At 44.4% G+C, this 14,491-nt stretch overlaps 1 protein-coding gene across 1 annotated transcript in view; it reads left to right on the forward strand.

Annotated features, from left to right (window-relative positions):
* Positions 1-41: 41 nt before the first annotated feature.
* The window catches only part of grk6 (G protein-coupled receptor kinase 6), a 27,730-nt gene continuing 13,280 nt past the window's right edge, over positions 42-14,491 (forward strand). The window contains exons 1-2 of the mRNA XM_061056141.1: positions 42-275; positions 9,505-9,600. Of these exons, the coding sequence (XP_060912124.1) occupies positions 224-275; positions 9,505-9,600 (148 nt within the window). The 5' untranslated portion in view covers positions 42-223. The remainder of the gene's footprint in view (positions 276-9,504; positions 9,601-14,491) is intronic.

Raw genomic sequence — 14,491 nt, forward strand, 5'->3', positions numbered from 1 at the left:
AGGAGGAGGAGAAAGAGGAGGAGAAAGAGGATGAGAGGAGGGGTGCGGACTGTTACCGGACGGGACTGTTCGAAAGCAGAAACGGAGGGTTGAATTTCTGCTCCTCGGCCGGGCGGTGGGAGGAGGTGGTGGACGGTGTTTAAGGAGGATAAACTGACTGAAGCAGCCGGGGTTTGGAGGAGGGGGGGTGGGGGATCTGCTGTGACCCCCAAACAGCAACAACATGGAGCTGGAGAACATCGTAGCCAACACGGTGCTGCTGAAAGCTCGGGAAGGTAAGGATGGAGATGGCGATTTGACAGCTCCCCCCCGCACGGTAACAGAACCGGGGATGTCCCGGTTAATGCTGCTGTAAAGTGTTATAAGACTTCCTCTTCACGGGGATGAAGTCTTCTGATGATGCGCTTCATTACGTGCAGGATGTGACTTTAAATACGCGCCATTCTCTCCGTTTGATGAAACCACGTAAAGAACTCCATTAATAACTTGGCAATTTAAACTTTTCCGGTTCTCAGTGAGTGTACAGACAAACTTTAACATGTAAGAAGATAATAACAAACTATTTAACCCCTGGTGTTTGTTTCGGCTTGGACATTTGTACAGTAAATCTCTGTATTAAGACAGGATCTCAACCTTCCTTGTTGATGATTAAACTGTCAATAACAGTGACGGTGAACGAGCTTCCCGGTCAGGCTCTAACACAGGAAGGGTTATTTTAATATTTAATCATATAAAGCACTGTTAGTGTATGCCGAATGACAGAGGGGACCCCAGAGGTTTGTTAAGAGTTGTTGTACACAATGTTGTAAAAAAAGTTAGACACAATTGTGCTTCAAAATGCACAGATTTTTAAACGAGGTTCGGTGAAGTGTACAGGGTCCGGAAGAGGCTGCAACTGTAAAGTGTATCTGCAGCGACACATCGGGTTTCCCTTGCTGATGTTGCAGCATCGTCCTGACGTTTGCGAAACAGGATGTTGAAGCACATTTGTGTTGTGCTGCTCTGGGTTTGGCACTGTGTTGCAATCGTGTTGTTGCGTTTACAGTTTCCCTGTTGAGATGGCTTTCATTTACTGTGAAGTGTGGATTCTGGGAGTTCTGTTCTGATACCTGTGGGCCCTTCAGATCTTGTTAAGTCACTCCAGGTTTATAGGTCAGCTAAATGTCAAAACTGCAAATGCTGCAGAGCAAATGTTACAGCTTTCAGTCCGTCCTGTGTGCATGATATCCCTCCAGAGTTCTTGCAGTATATATTTAAAAAAAGCATCTTACATGGCCCGAGCCGTGTGTTATTGTCATCATGACAGGACAAAAGGTTGTCAACATAATCCTAACGCCATCTGCAGAGAGACATACGATGAGTGTCATGATCCCCCTCTGAGAGCTTATCTACTGGATTCAGATTAAGTTGTGCCTATAGGACTCCAGCCCCCGTCTGCATCCATCTGCCCAGCCGACGAACCCCATGAGCAAGGCACAGCACGTCCCAGCACCGGTCAGGCTTTAACCTTTGACCCTGTGCAGCCTTGTAAAGATGTTCTTTTATCATCATCATTATTACTTCCTGTGGACTGGCTGACCGGAGACGTTGTTTAAGCTTTAAAAAAAGAATCATTTGTTTAATATGCAAACTCAAGCCGGCTGAACTTTATAAATAAAACATTAAACATGGATCCTGCTTTATGTATAAACAATATCAATGAGCCTGAGGGGGCTGGACACAGAGGCTGATCAGGTGTAAACACACCCGGGAGAAGTTTCCAGATTAAACTTTGTGTAGTTAAAGCATTTTAAAGAGACACTCCTCTTTTAATCTGAAAAGATTTTCAAAATAAACTTTCATGTCCCCCGACTCTCCCTGCATTCATTTGGTGTCAGACACATCGGAAAATAACCAGTTTCATTTTAGAAGATGTAAACACGGTTGAGGTGCAGATTTGGCGTCATGTTGGTCATCAACATGGAGAACGTTGTTGGTAATGTTCAGATACTTTTCATTCATTCTTATTAAACATCAACTTTCTGCTCTAATATGACTCGTTACAGTGACGTTCACACTTCTTCTTCGTAGCGTCCACGCTGTTTGTTGTTGTTGTTACAACCTTCAGACTTTACCAACTGAAAACACGTGAACACGCTGGCGGTCCTGCCTGCTCGCTGACCACAGGGCTCCGCCTCCTGGTCGTGTCAGAGCGAGTGTCAGAGTTTACAATGACGATGGGCTTTCTGCTGAAATGACTTAACTTAGTGTCACTTCAGAGTTTCCCTGTTTGGAGTGAAAAAGTACATCCATCCATCCATCCATCCATCCATCCATCCATCCGTCTTTCATTCAACCATCTATCCGTCCATCTTTCATACATCCATCCATCCGTCTTTCATACATCCATCCATCCGTCTTTCATTCAACCATCCATCCATCCGTCTTTCATTCAACCATCTATCCGTCCATCTTTCATACATCCATCCATCCGTCTTTCATACATCCATCCATCCGTCTTTCATACATCCATCCATCCATCCATCTGTCTTTCATACATCATCCATCCATCCATCCATCTGTCTTTCATACATCCATCCATCCATCCGTCTTTCATTCAACCATCCATTCATCCATCCGTTCATCCATCCATCCATCCATCCATCCATCCATCTATCCATTTATCGTCTGTCCGTCCATCCATCCATCCGTCTTTCATTCAACCATCCATCCATCCATCCATCCATCTATCCATTTATCGTCTGTCCGTCCATCCATCCATCCATCCAGCCATCTATCCATTTATCGTCTGTCAGTCCATCCATCCATCCGTCTTTCATTCAACCATCCATCCATCCATTGACATTTGATATGGTCGACCATCCTCTGATGATTCTCTCAAATATATTTTTTAAAACTTCCATTTCTTTGCTCACACATTTGAATGCTTCTTAATATAATTTAGCATTAAACCAGTAGAGGTCTGTGTGGAGACATCTTCAGAGGTCATGACTTCATAATTAATCTGAATTAACTACAGTTTAGTTTAACAGCTGACTTCACCTCTGGACAGACGCCTCTCTGTTTCTGCTCTCTGACTTTTCATTGAAGGTGCAGATAGTGTAAAATACGACTCTTAGACAGTTTATAATTAGGAAGAAAAACTGGCTCACAATTGGAACAAAGCCATGTCAGAGGGCGTGAGAGATTTGAGGTGGAGCTTTCCTTTAAACCATAATGCAACTTCCTGTGTTTGTTTGTTTGTTTGTTTGTTTGGTGCAGGCAGAGAGGGAACACTTTGAGCTTTATCCAACACACATCTCGTTTTGTTTGTGAAAATTCTGCTGTGCATTAAATTAAAAGAAAGCAACAGGAATGAAGAGGCCTCAGGTGTAAGAAGCAATCTTTCTAAGAACAGAGCACTCACTCTGCTGACATTTCAGTGTCACTTCCTGTTTGCAGAGACATGTTTGTTCATGTTTAATTGACTTTACTGGGTTTAGTTTATTCCTTTTCCTTTTTGTCTCTTAAAAGAGCATCCTGAGAGAAGAGAGGGGCGGGTCAACGAGTTCTCCAATGTTGCTCTAAGTGCTTTCCTATGCCCTGGGTTTGACCTGTCAGGCTACAAACAAGCTATACTGTCCGAGGTGAAGTAGCCTGCAGCCTCAAAGGTTCAGTTCAGCTTTATAGGAGGTACAAGACTGTTAATAAACATTAAGAAAAGGAGCAATATGTAACTCTGACCCCTAGTGTTTAAAATGGGTACTGCAGTCTAAATTCTAAATATTGCAGAGCGCTACAACTGGTGATGGTAATTTTTTTCTTTTCCTGACATCTGTTATCCATCCATTATCTTCAACCTATCCGGGGGCCGGGTCGCTGTGGCAACACGCTAAGCAAGTCGCCCCAGACGTCCCTCTTCCCTGGCGATGTTTTCAAGCTCGTCCTGCAGGATCCTGAGGCGCTCCCAGTCCAGAAGAGGGATTTATAATCCCTCCAGCGATCTCTGGGTCTATTTATAAAAGGTCAAAAATAACCTTATTAGATCCATTATTAGTTCAAATCACAAGTTTCCTCTGACAGATGGTGAAACATCAGCTGATTGGCTGTAGCATACGAGGCGTTCACAGATCTGCTCAGTAAAGACTCGCTGTGTTCATCATTTCATTTTCAAATATAAAAAGCTTTATTGTATGAAGTAACTGCTTTCAGCTCATCGGTGTGGATCTAAATGTAGCGTTAATTATTTACAATCTGTCTGCTGCAGAGCTGAAACGTCCTGACCTGTGAGGATTATGTAGTAAACCCACACGCTGTCATTAAAGCGTGCTCTCTAGGGCCCGACCGATATGATGATCAGGCCGATATCGATGTTAGGGAGAGAAAAGATCAGATACTGAAATGAACTCCAGAACACACCAGAAGCCAGAAATGGTGGACGGTTAGGCGTGGAGGTTAATTACCCCAACATGTGGATAAACATCGACAGACTCACTGTCAACGGTCTTTGTTCAATAAAGGAGCGAGAGGCGTTAAATATATCAGCTTGTAAGCTCCAACACTCTTTGTCTGATGTCTTCTTTGTAGGACCCGACCGATATGGACTGACTTTTGAGTGGATTCAAAGTGAAACATCTTTTCGACTGTTTGAAAAGCAGGAAAATCATTTTCTATTAGCCCAGAAATGACATCAAATCCTCCTTTGTTATATCCAGATAAAACAGTAAAAAAAAGGGGCAGATTTTATGGATAATCAGAACAACGGTTACTTTTAGGTCGGGAATCAGCAGGTTTGTCGTGCTCGAGGTTAGACGCTGAGCTGCAGCGAGTAACAATGGACGCACACATGAGCGTTCCACAGGTCGTCTTTCAGAGATTCAAAGACAAGTCCGCCCGGGACTTTAACAGTAAATGTGTTTTCCTGTTGTCGATTGTTGATGTTCTGTGATTGGTGCAGCAAGCTGCCATGTTTGGAGGCTTTTATTGGTGTGTGGACCGGGATATTAATTTCAATAAACATCCATCCATCATCTATACCGCTTTTCCCGTTCAGGGTCACAGGGGGCTGGAACTGATATCAGCTGTGATTGGGCGAGAGGCGGGGTTACACCCTGGACTGTTCACCAGCCACCAGCACGGGGAGAACACGTTAACTCCTCACAGAGAGACTCCTGTCAGACGGGGATTCAAACCAGGAACCTCCTCACAGAGAGACTCCCGTCAGACGGGAATTCAAACCAGGAACCTCCTCACAGAGAGACTCCTGTCAGACGGGGATTCAAACCAGGAACCTCCTCACAGAGAGACTCCTGACAGACGGGGATTCAAACCAGGAACCTCCTCACAGATTGGCTCCTGACAGACGGGGATTCAAACCAGGAACCTCCTCACAGATTGGCTCCTGACAGACGGGGATTCAAACCAGGAACCTCCACACAGAGAGACTCCCGACAGACGGGGATTCAAACCAGGAACCTCCTCACAGAGACACTCCTGACAGACGGGGATTCAAACCAGGAACCTCCTCACAGAGACACTCCTGACAGACGGGGATTCAAACCAGGAAGCTCCTCACAGAGAGACTCCCGTCAGACGGGGATTCAAACCAGGAACCTCCTCACAGATTGGCTCCTGTCAGACAGGGATTCAAACCAGGAACCTCCTCACAGAGAGACTCCCGACAGACGGGGATTCAAACCAGGAACCTCCTCACAGAGAGCCTCCTGACAGACGGGGATTCAAACCAGGAACCTCCTTGCTTTGAGGGGACAGGACTAACCACTGTATCACCGTGCTGCCCCTGACTTATATATATAAATAAAAATGGATTGAATGACAACTTGTTCTTGGAACACGTACGCGTACAGTCAACAATCTTAATCTTTAAGCTGTTCGATCATGTCACAGATTGTTGATTTAACGGCCTCTTTCTTTGTTGTAGTTAAAAAAACAGGATCAGAAATCAGGATCAGAAAGACGTTATTCATTGGAACACTGTGGCGCCCGATCACCTCTCTGAAGGTTTTGGGAGCTCCGTCTACTCGAGAGTCCGGCCTCTGCTGCCGGGACGAGGACTCCTGGACGAATTGATGCGTTACAGTTGCTTGTTTGCAGAATCAAACCGCAAGACGTAAAAGCATGAAGTATGAAAGATAAAAGTCAGCACACCCTCGAGTGGAAGAGTCAAAAAGCTTCTTTGTCTGTCGCTGTCTTGATGATTCTTCCTCCATGACTAAAAGCAAACAGGGCAGCTTTCAGTCTCGTTATATGTTCATTACTGACTGAATCTCATCTCCACTCACAGACGGACATCAGGGATCTGCTTCTCTCTCTTATCGATCAGCTTCTTGGTAATTCTGCAGCTGATATTATCATCTGTTTCCTGGACACAGACATAAACATGCTGTTTGCATTGTTTATCCTCCACAGTTATCCACCTCTTCTCTGAAGTCTGAGTCGCAGCTGCCCGGTCTGATTTGAATACCAAATCCTGGGACTTGGTATTGACTTAGTCCTGGACTGAGGCGCTGCTGCTGTATTCACTGTATTAACACAGCTGCTGCTCTGAGGGTGTGACCGTCTGACCCCACAGTAATGCCGTCAACATTTTCAATACTGGGATACTTTTAGATGTTTTGGAACAAAAGCTGCCACAAGTGGAGGAGATTGAGAGTGCTGTCTAAATTGCACCAATACACCGAATTGTTGCCAATGCTTTTGTGCAATTAAAACAGTGTGCAAAAGTGTGCTTGCAATTGTTGGTTATTAAAAACAAGAAATGGCCAAATATTTGGACTTCTGTTTCTGTTGCCCTGGAATTGATTTTGTTTTACTATTCAAAATGTAAGTTTTATCTTGAAGATCTGATGTAGGCCGTGGTTGATCTCTGAAGGATTTTCCTTCAACGTTTACACTTCTAGTTGATTCAGTTCTGAAATTCTTGGTAATGACCTTTGACCTGACTGTCCAGCTGCTGAAATCCAGCTGTTAAAAAGCACTGAGCTGATAAAAATGTTTATCTCTCAGTGGGCTTCAGTTAAAACTGCGCTCAAAGCTAAAATGTCTAACAGAAACAGAATGAGTTTTTGTAGCCTTTTTGTGACCTGGGGTTTGTCTCTCAGGCTACAAAAAGACTCGCACACAACCCTTAAATCATCGCCACATCTGTTGCAGTGTTTTGTAGGGTGTTGCAGTGTGTTGCAGTGAGCCTATTGCAGTGAGCGTGTTGCAGTGTGTTACAGTATCAGTGTGTTACAGTATCAGTGTGTTACAGTATCAGTGTGCTACAGTGTCTGTGTGTTGCAGTGTCAGTGTGTTGCAGTGTCAGTGTGTTGCAGTGTCAGTGTGTTGCAGTGTGTTACAGTATCAGTGTGTTGCAGTGTGGGTGTGTGTTGCAGTGTGTTACAGTGTGTTGCAGTTTGTTGCAGTGTGTCAGTGTGTTGCAGTGTGGGTGTGTGTTGCAGTGTGTTACAGTGTGTTGCAGTTTGTTGCAGTGTGTCAGTTTGTTGCAGTGTGGGTATGTGTTTGTGTGATGCAGTGTGTTACAGTTTGTTGCAGTGTGTTGCAGTGTGGGTGTGTGTCTGTGTGATGCAGTGTGTTACAGTGTGTTACAGTTTGTTGCAGTGTGTGTCAGTGTGTTGCGGTGTGGGTGTGTGTCTGTGTGATGCAGTGTGTTACAGTGTGTTACAGTTTGTTGCAGTGTGTGTCTGTGTGATGCAGTGTGTTACAGTGTGTTACAGTTTGTTGCAGTGTGTGTCAGTGTGTTGCAGTGTGTGTCAGTGTGTTGCAGTGTGTGTCAGTGTGTTGCAGTGTGTTGCAGTTTGTTGCAGTGTGGGTGTGTGTCAGTGTGTTGCAGTGTGTGTGTGTGTCAGTGTGTTGCAGTGTGTGTCAGTGTGTTGCGGTGTGGGTGTGTGTCAGTGTGTTGCAGTGTGTTGCAGTTTGTTGCAGTGTGGGTGTGTGTCAGTGTGTTGCAGTGTGTTGCAGTGTGTGTCAGTGTGTGTCAGTGTGTTGCAGTGTGTTGCAGTGTGTGTCAGTGTGTTGCGGTGTGGGTGTGTGTCAGTGTGTTGCAGTGTGTTGCAGTGTGTGTCAGTGTGTTGCAGTGTGTTGCAGTGTGTTACAGTGTGTTACAGTGTGTTGCGGTGTGAGTGTGTGTCTGTGTGATGCAGTGTGTGTCAGTGTGTTGCAGTGTGTTGCAGTTTGTTGCAGTGTGTTACAGTGTGTTGCGGTGTGTGTCAGTGTGTTGCAGTTTGTTGCAGTGTGGGTGTGTGTCAGTGTGTTGCAGTGTGTGTGTGTGTCAGTGTGTTGCAGTGTGTGTCAGTGTGTTGCGGTGTGGGTGTGTGTCTGTGTGTTGCAGTGTGTTGCAGTTTGTTGCAGTGTGGGTGTGTGTCAGTGTGTTGCAGTGTGTTGCAGTGTGTGTCAGTGTGTGTCAGTGTGTTGCAGTGTGTTGCAGTGTGTGTCAGTGTGTTGCGGTGTGGGTGTGTGTCAGTGTGTTGCAGTGTGTTGCAGTGTGTGTCAGTGTGTTGCAGTGTGTTGCAGTGTGTTACAGTGTGTTACAGTGTGTTGCGGTGTGAGTGTGTGTCTGTGTGATGCAGTGTGTGTCTGTGTGATGCAGTGTGTGTCAGTGTGTTGCAGTTTGTTGCAGTGTGGGTGTGTGTCAGTGTGTTGCAGTGTGTTGCAGTGTGTGTCAGTGTGTTGCAGTGTGTTGCAGTGTGTGTCAGTGTGTTGCGGTGTGGGTGTGTGTCAGTGTGTTGCAGTGTGTTGCAGTGTGTGTCAGTGTGTTGCAGTGTGTTGCAGTGTGTTGCAGTGTGTGTCAGTGTGTTGCGGTGTGGGTGTGTGTCAGTGTGTTGCAGTGTGTTGCAGTGTGTGTCAGTGTGTTGCAGTGTGTTGCAGTGTGTTACAGTGTGTTACAGTGTGTTGCGGTGTGAGTGTGTGTCTGTGTGATGCAGTGTGTTGCGGTGTGTGTCGGTGAATGAACATGCACTGAGACGGCTCCTGAGAGCAGAAAGGAACTTCCTCTGGTTTGTCTTAGTTCTGATTGTTGTTTGCCGTTTGTGTCGACTCTGCTGTTTCACTGCACGTCAAGTCTTCTTCTTTATTTCCATTTAAACCCTGCAGGAACACCAGAACTAGACCTCAGTCTAAACCTAGATGGGATGAACTAAAGTACAAGTCTACGTACTTCTGCTTAATTTCAGTGTTTACATTTGTACTTAACTCCCTTAAGGTGATTCTCAAATGAAGATTTTAGAGTTCTAAACCTTATAAAACTTCTTCTAACTAAAGAACGTCAAACGTCTTGTGTTTCACAGGTTTAAAAGTTTCTTCATCAAACTTTCAATCTGTCACCTCTTAAATATTCACAGTAAACATCATCAGCTCATCTGTCTGTGAATGAAGAGTGTTAACCACAAAGATCTCCACTCCCACATTAAGTGTCTAATGTCCTTTTTTTGTCACCTTTACAAACATTCTTCATGGAATCAACTCTTAAAATGAAACCTGTTTTATTTTTTATTTTTTTTACAGGAGGCGGCGGGAACAGAAAAGGAAAAAGTAAGAAATGGAAGCAGCTGCTGCAGTTCCCCCACATCAGTTTGTGTGAAGAGCTGCGACAATCCACAGGTGAGACTCCTCTGCCTCCTCTGCCCGTTTGAGAAACAGATCTACTTCACGCTGAGTTGTGTTCTGTTCTGTTCTAACAACCCTTCAGCTAAATGAATCTTGTGCGGTCGTCATCAGACCTCGGTACGGTTAAAAAGTCTAGAGGAAGTTCAAGTCACACAACGAGACTCTCTGAAGACCTTAAACAACATTTTAACGTGAACTTCAGGACACGGCTTGTTTCTGTCTGCAGTTTGGATGGATGAGTTTTTATCACAAACTTCAAACAGCAGTGTTCTTAAGTCGAGCTTTGAAAAGTGCTGCAAGATGTCGTTACACAATCACTGCTCAGTCTCACTGCAGGACCTGCAGGGTCTTCTGCTCCATCCTGCAGGGTCTCGTATCCTGCACCTGCTGGTGACATTCGATTATATAATTCAAATATTAGGACCCGTGTCCACAGACGGCGCCCACAACCTCTGTTTCAGAGCGCTCCTTACCGACGCTCATTGTTGTTAGGTGTGTTTAATATTTACTTTATTTCATCATTCATCAACTTCTAAAGAGAGTAAACTTTAGTTCCCTTAAAGTGGATATGATGTCACTCTTTACCACAGCCTAATGGAAACAGAGCTGTACAGTATTACACAGACATGTGAATTATATCTGAAGCTGGATTTTCTCTGTAAGTGGCAGCAGCTGACTCTCTGTCCTCTCTACGGAGGGAAAGTCCGCTCACGGGCTCGAGGCGAGGAGATGAATGTATAACTCCTGTTAGATCTATGTACTGCTTATCAAACGATCTTATTCAATCCTATTCTTATTTTTAACCCGCTGCTTTATGGCGTCCCTGCAACGGTGGCCCCGGAGGTTCAAAACAAGTCAACAACATAGCGGTCTGTGTGCGTTTGAGTCACATTATGAAGCTATTTCAGAAACAAACACACTAAAACATGAAATCATTATGATACAGATATATTTCAGTCTGACTGCCAGTTTCCACATAGTCTGTGCACCCATGGTCCATCAGCGCCACACACTACATCTCTTTATTCCCGCGTGATCTTGTAGTTCTCTTGTGATCTTGTAGTTCTCCTGTGATCTTGTAGTTCTCCTGTGATCTTGTAGTTCTCCTGTGATCTTGTAGTTCTCCTGTGATCTTGTAGTTCTCCTGTGATCTTGTAGTTCTCTTGTGATCTTGTAGTTCTCCTGTGATCTTGTAGTTCTGATCTTGGAGAACTTGCCTGATAATGGACAGACATTCATTAAAATTATTATTATTTTCTCATAAAGAGGATGTTGAGATAACACAGCACATGATGTATTTCCTGTCACGTTCTGGTCATCTGTTTATTTGGAGGATAAAGAAAAGTTTAAAATCTGGGAAAGCCCCGAGCTGTTCTTTGTATCTGGGTCTTTACACTTCTCTGAATGAACTCACTCAGCATGAAGAAGCAGAAAATCTGTGGTGAAGATTCAGTACAAATCTGCAGCCCCAAAGGACCGATTTGTACAAGTGAACTTTCCAATGAGGACATGAATCCCAACTTTAGTCAGGCGTCGCTGAACCAACACTTGTTCCAGCAGCCTGGTATTGGCAGCTCTCAGTTAGAGGCCACGATGCATATAGGGTTGAAATAACTTGAAGATGAAAATTAAGAAGAAATAGCAGCAAAACACAAACATCCGCTGGCTTAGAGATGGAAATAAACGTTGCTTAAATATGCTTTTAAAAAATACAGGTATCGTGATATGTTTCCACAGCTCCCGAGAGCAGCAAAGGGAGATCTTTACTCACACAGCAGCATCATCATGGATACATTTGTAAGGTCCCATATTCTTTAAAATCCACTTCACCATGTTCCTCTAACTCTAACATGTGTCTCTAGTCTGTCTATAAACCCTCCAATGATGAGAAAAGTCCGTCCTCTCCGTCTTCTGCCTGCTCCACTTTTCAGAAAATGTGTGCTCAAACAGGCCGTTTGGAGATTTTCCCTTCATGACATCACAAAGGGCAGTAGCCCCTCCCCGAGGTGGGTGACACTCCCACAGCTAGGTGTTTGTTCTGCCCTCTGAGTCTGCCTTCTCACCGTAAACAATAGAACATGGAGCGAGAAAGACCGAGACACCTGAGCCCTTCCAGAGAGGGGGCGTGATCAGACACAGCTCATTTACATATTTAAAGGTACAGACACAGAAACAGCCTGTTCTGAGCAGGGCTGAAATAGAGGGGTTTATAGACATGATCAAATACAGGATCAGAGTGGATTTAGAACAAGAAACTTCACACACATGTTTTGAGGAGCTCTGACACTTATTTAAACTGAAGAAGAAGAAGAGGAGGATATGTCACCTTTAAAGTAGGTCGACTAGCTCAAACCAATCCCAAAGAAAAAGTTACAAAGACATATTTTTAACTCTTGAATTTTGAGCTGTTGCCGTCGGTGTGTTTCTGATCATTTGTGGGCTGCAGAGTGACCTTTGTACGTTTCTTTTTGTCATCATGATGAATGTTAAGTTTTGTAATCATGAGGATTGCACCGCTTCCTGAACAATGTGTGGACGGAAGGACAGAGAGCTGTTGTAACTTCACTTTTTCTTTTATAAAAATTGGGTGTTTTTTTTTTTAACTCATTGATATTCTCCAGACGATCCTCTGTTTGTCACGAGCGTGCACTGAACAAGACTTTACAGACGCCGCTCAAATGTGTCCTTACTGGAATCTTTTGATACCAAACAGTGATCCAGTTTAGATGTTTGTGAACTCTGAATGCAGCACGGCTGATATCATAAAAATATTGTTTATGTACCACAGAGGAAACTGTGGCGGCTGCAGAAAGAGGAAGCAGGTTGATGTTTTTGCAGCAGCATGACTGCTTTCATTCTAACGGCAGATCGGAGATGTGAACAGAACTCTGGAAGTGAAGCGTGGAGAGACGGAGGAAAAGGTCAGGCCCGTGGCGTGAAGGATGGACTTACTGAGAAGAAACTACAAAGATCAAAAATCTAAAAAATCATTGAGGCACCTTTCAAGTTGAAAATACATGATAATCCATTAGCCACAATGCTAACATTAGCATTCAGCATTCATAACCCAGAGGTGATACTCAGGGTTCAATTCTGGGCCCACTTTAATTTACTGTCTATATTAAGTTTCATGGACTTTAATATATCTACGCCTGCACAAGGTTTCTCAAATCTTCATCCTGAAGTAAATAACAGGTCAGCGGAAGAATGGCGTCTCGTAGCCCGGCACACTTTCTCAGTATTTTGATCTATAAAATGGAGATAAAGTGAAATGTTGGCGCTGTGTGTGAGGTTAAACTGGCCGGAGCGATGTGTCATGAACTGGCTCAAAGTCACTGACAAAGAAGGAGTATCATACACAGACACCAGGCTTAAAGGAAGTTGATTTATTATGACCACATTGAGCACGGGCGTGTGAACGTTAACCTGCAAGGAGGACTGAAGGCTAATGCTAACGTTAGCCACGCTCCGTAAAACTATTTGACATTGTTTACAGACGGCCAAAATCTACCCACAATGCACTGCTGTTTGGTCTACTTCCCTCGTTTGGTTTGGATCTCATACTCACCTCACCTCACGCTCTTCCTGTCTTGACACAGACACGATCTCTTCGTTTAACTTTTAATTCTGTCTTTAGGACAAAGAATCGGTTCTTCACGGTTTTTATTTCACGCTCATCCTAAAAACCCTCAAAGTCGCCCGGAGCGCAGAGAAGAGGGGTTGTCTTCTTTTGACCTTTTGAACAGATAACAAGAAATCTTTTGTCTCCGCTCTCTTTCTTTATGTCAGATGTTTCCTCTCTAATGGATTTGTTGGCGTCTTTGTGTGTGTGTGTGTGTGTGTGTGTGTGGGGGGGGGGGGGCTCTGAATGAACATTTGTTCATTAATTTTTATTCATTTCCTTTCATGCTTTATTAACAGTTTCATAAGAAGTTAGAGATGGACTCATTGAAAGAAAACGATATGAGGGGGCCGTTGAGCACGCTTCACTAACGCTTGTTTAGCCAAGTTTTGATTCCTTACAGATTTACTTGAAGCCTTTTACACGCAATCAGACTTTATTAAATTATTATTAAGTAAACACACAGGAGGACGTCCATTAGAGGAGACGCTCTGATGGCGACCTCTGATAACTCTGTAACCGGCTTCAGGTGCAGAGAGGCTTACGGGACGTGAGAACTGGAAACCAATCAGGAAGGTCAATCATCCCATCATAAAAACACAAAAAATAAATATTGGACTGTGAGAGTCATGCCCGGTACGATTTCAGGCTGATGGTCCACGGGTCAGATTTCAGCTCAACTTTTTAAAGGAAGAATGAGCGACTTGTAGATGTCGCATCCAGTAGATGTCGCCCTCGAGCTCCAGCATGAAACCAAAACAAACTTCTGTTAGGCCACGCCTCCTCCATCCTGAAGCCTCCGCCCTCCTCCAGAGACACACCTCCAACCCCCCTCGCCTCGCGTCGGCACAGAGACGTTTAGTTTAGTGTCCTTTGAACAAATTGAGCGAAAGCTGTTGAGAGAGGAAGAGAGGGAGAGCGTCGTCTAAACATGGCCGACGTGTTGGTGACCTTTAGACGCTGTGCGGGCGTGCAGACGTGACCCGATACTCGGTGCCTACAGGACTTTTATTTTTGTTGCAGAGATTTTGAAAAATGTTTCGGCCATCAAGAATCTGTAATCACTGCAGGAGTCAAATCTGAAAGTTATCTTTGATCTCCCTCAGACGTTTATTCTCTTTCTCACATGAAGAGCTGAAAGAAGCAGGTGTGTGTGTGTGTGTGTGTGTGTGTGTGTGTGTGTGTGTGTGTGTGTGTGTGTGTGTGTGTGTGTGACACAGACACACACACACACACACACATACACACACACGTGACAGAGTG

Source organism: Labrus mixtus, chromosome 14, assembly GCF_963584025.1.
Source record: "Labrus mixtus chromosome 14, fLabMix1.1, whole genome shotgun sequence".
Classification (NCBI taxonomy): Eukaryota; Metazoa; Chordata; class Actinopteri; order Labriformes; family Labridae; genus Labrus; species Labrus mixtus.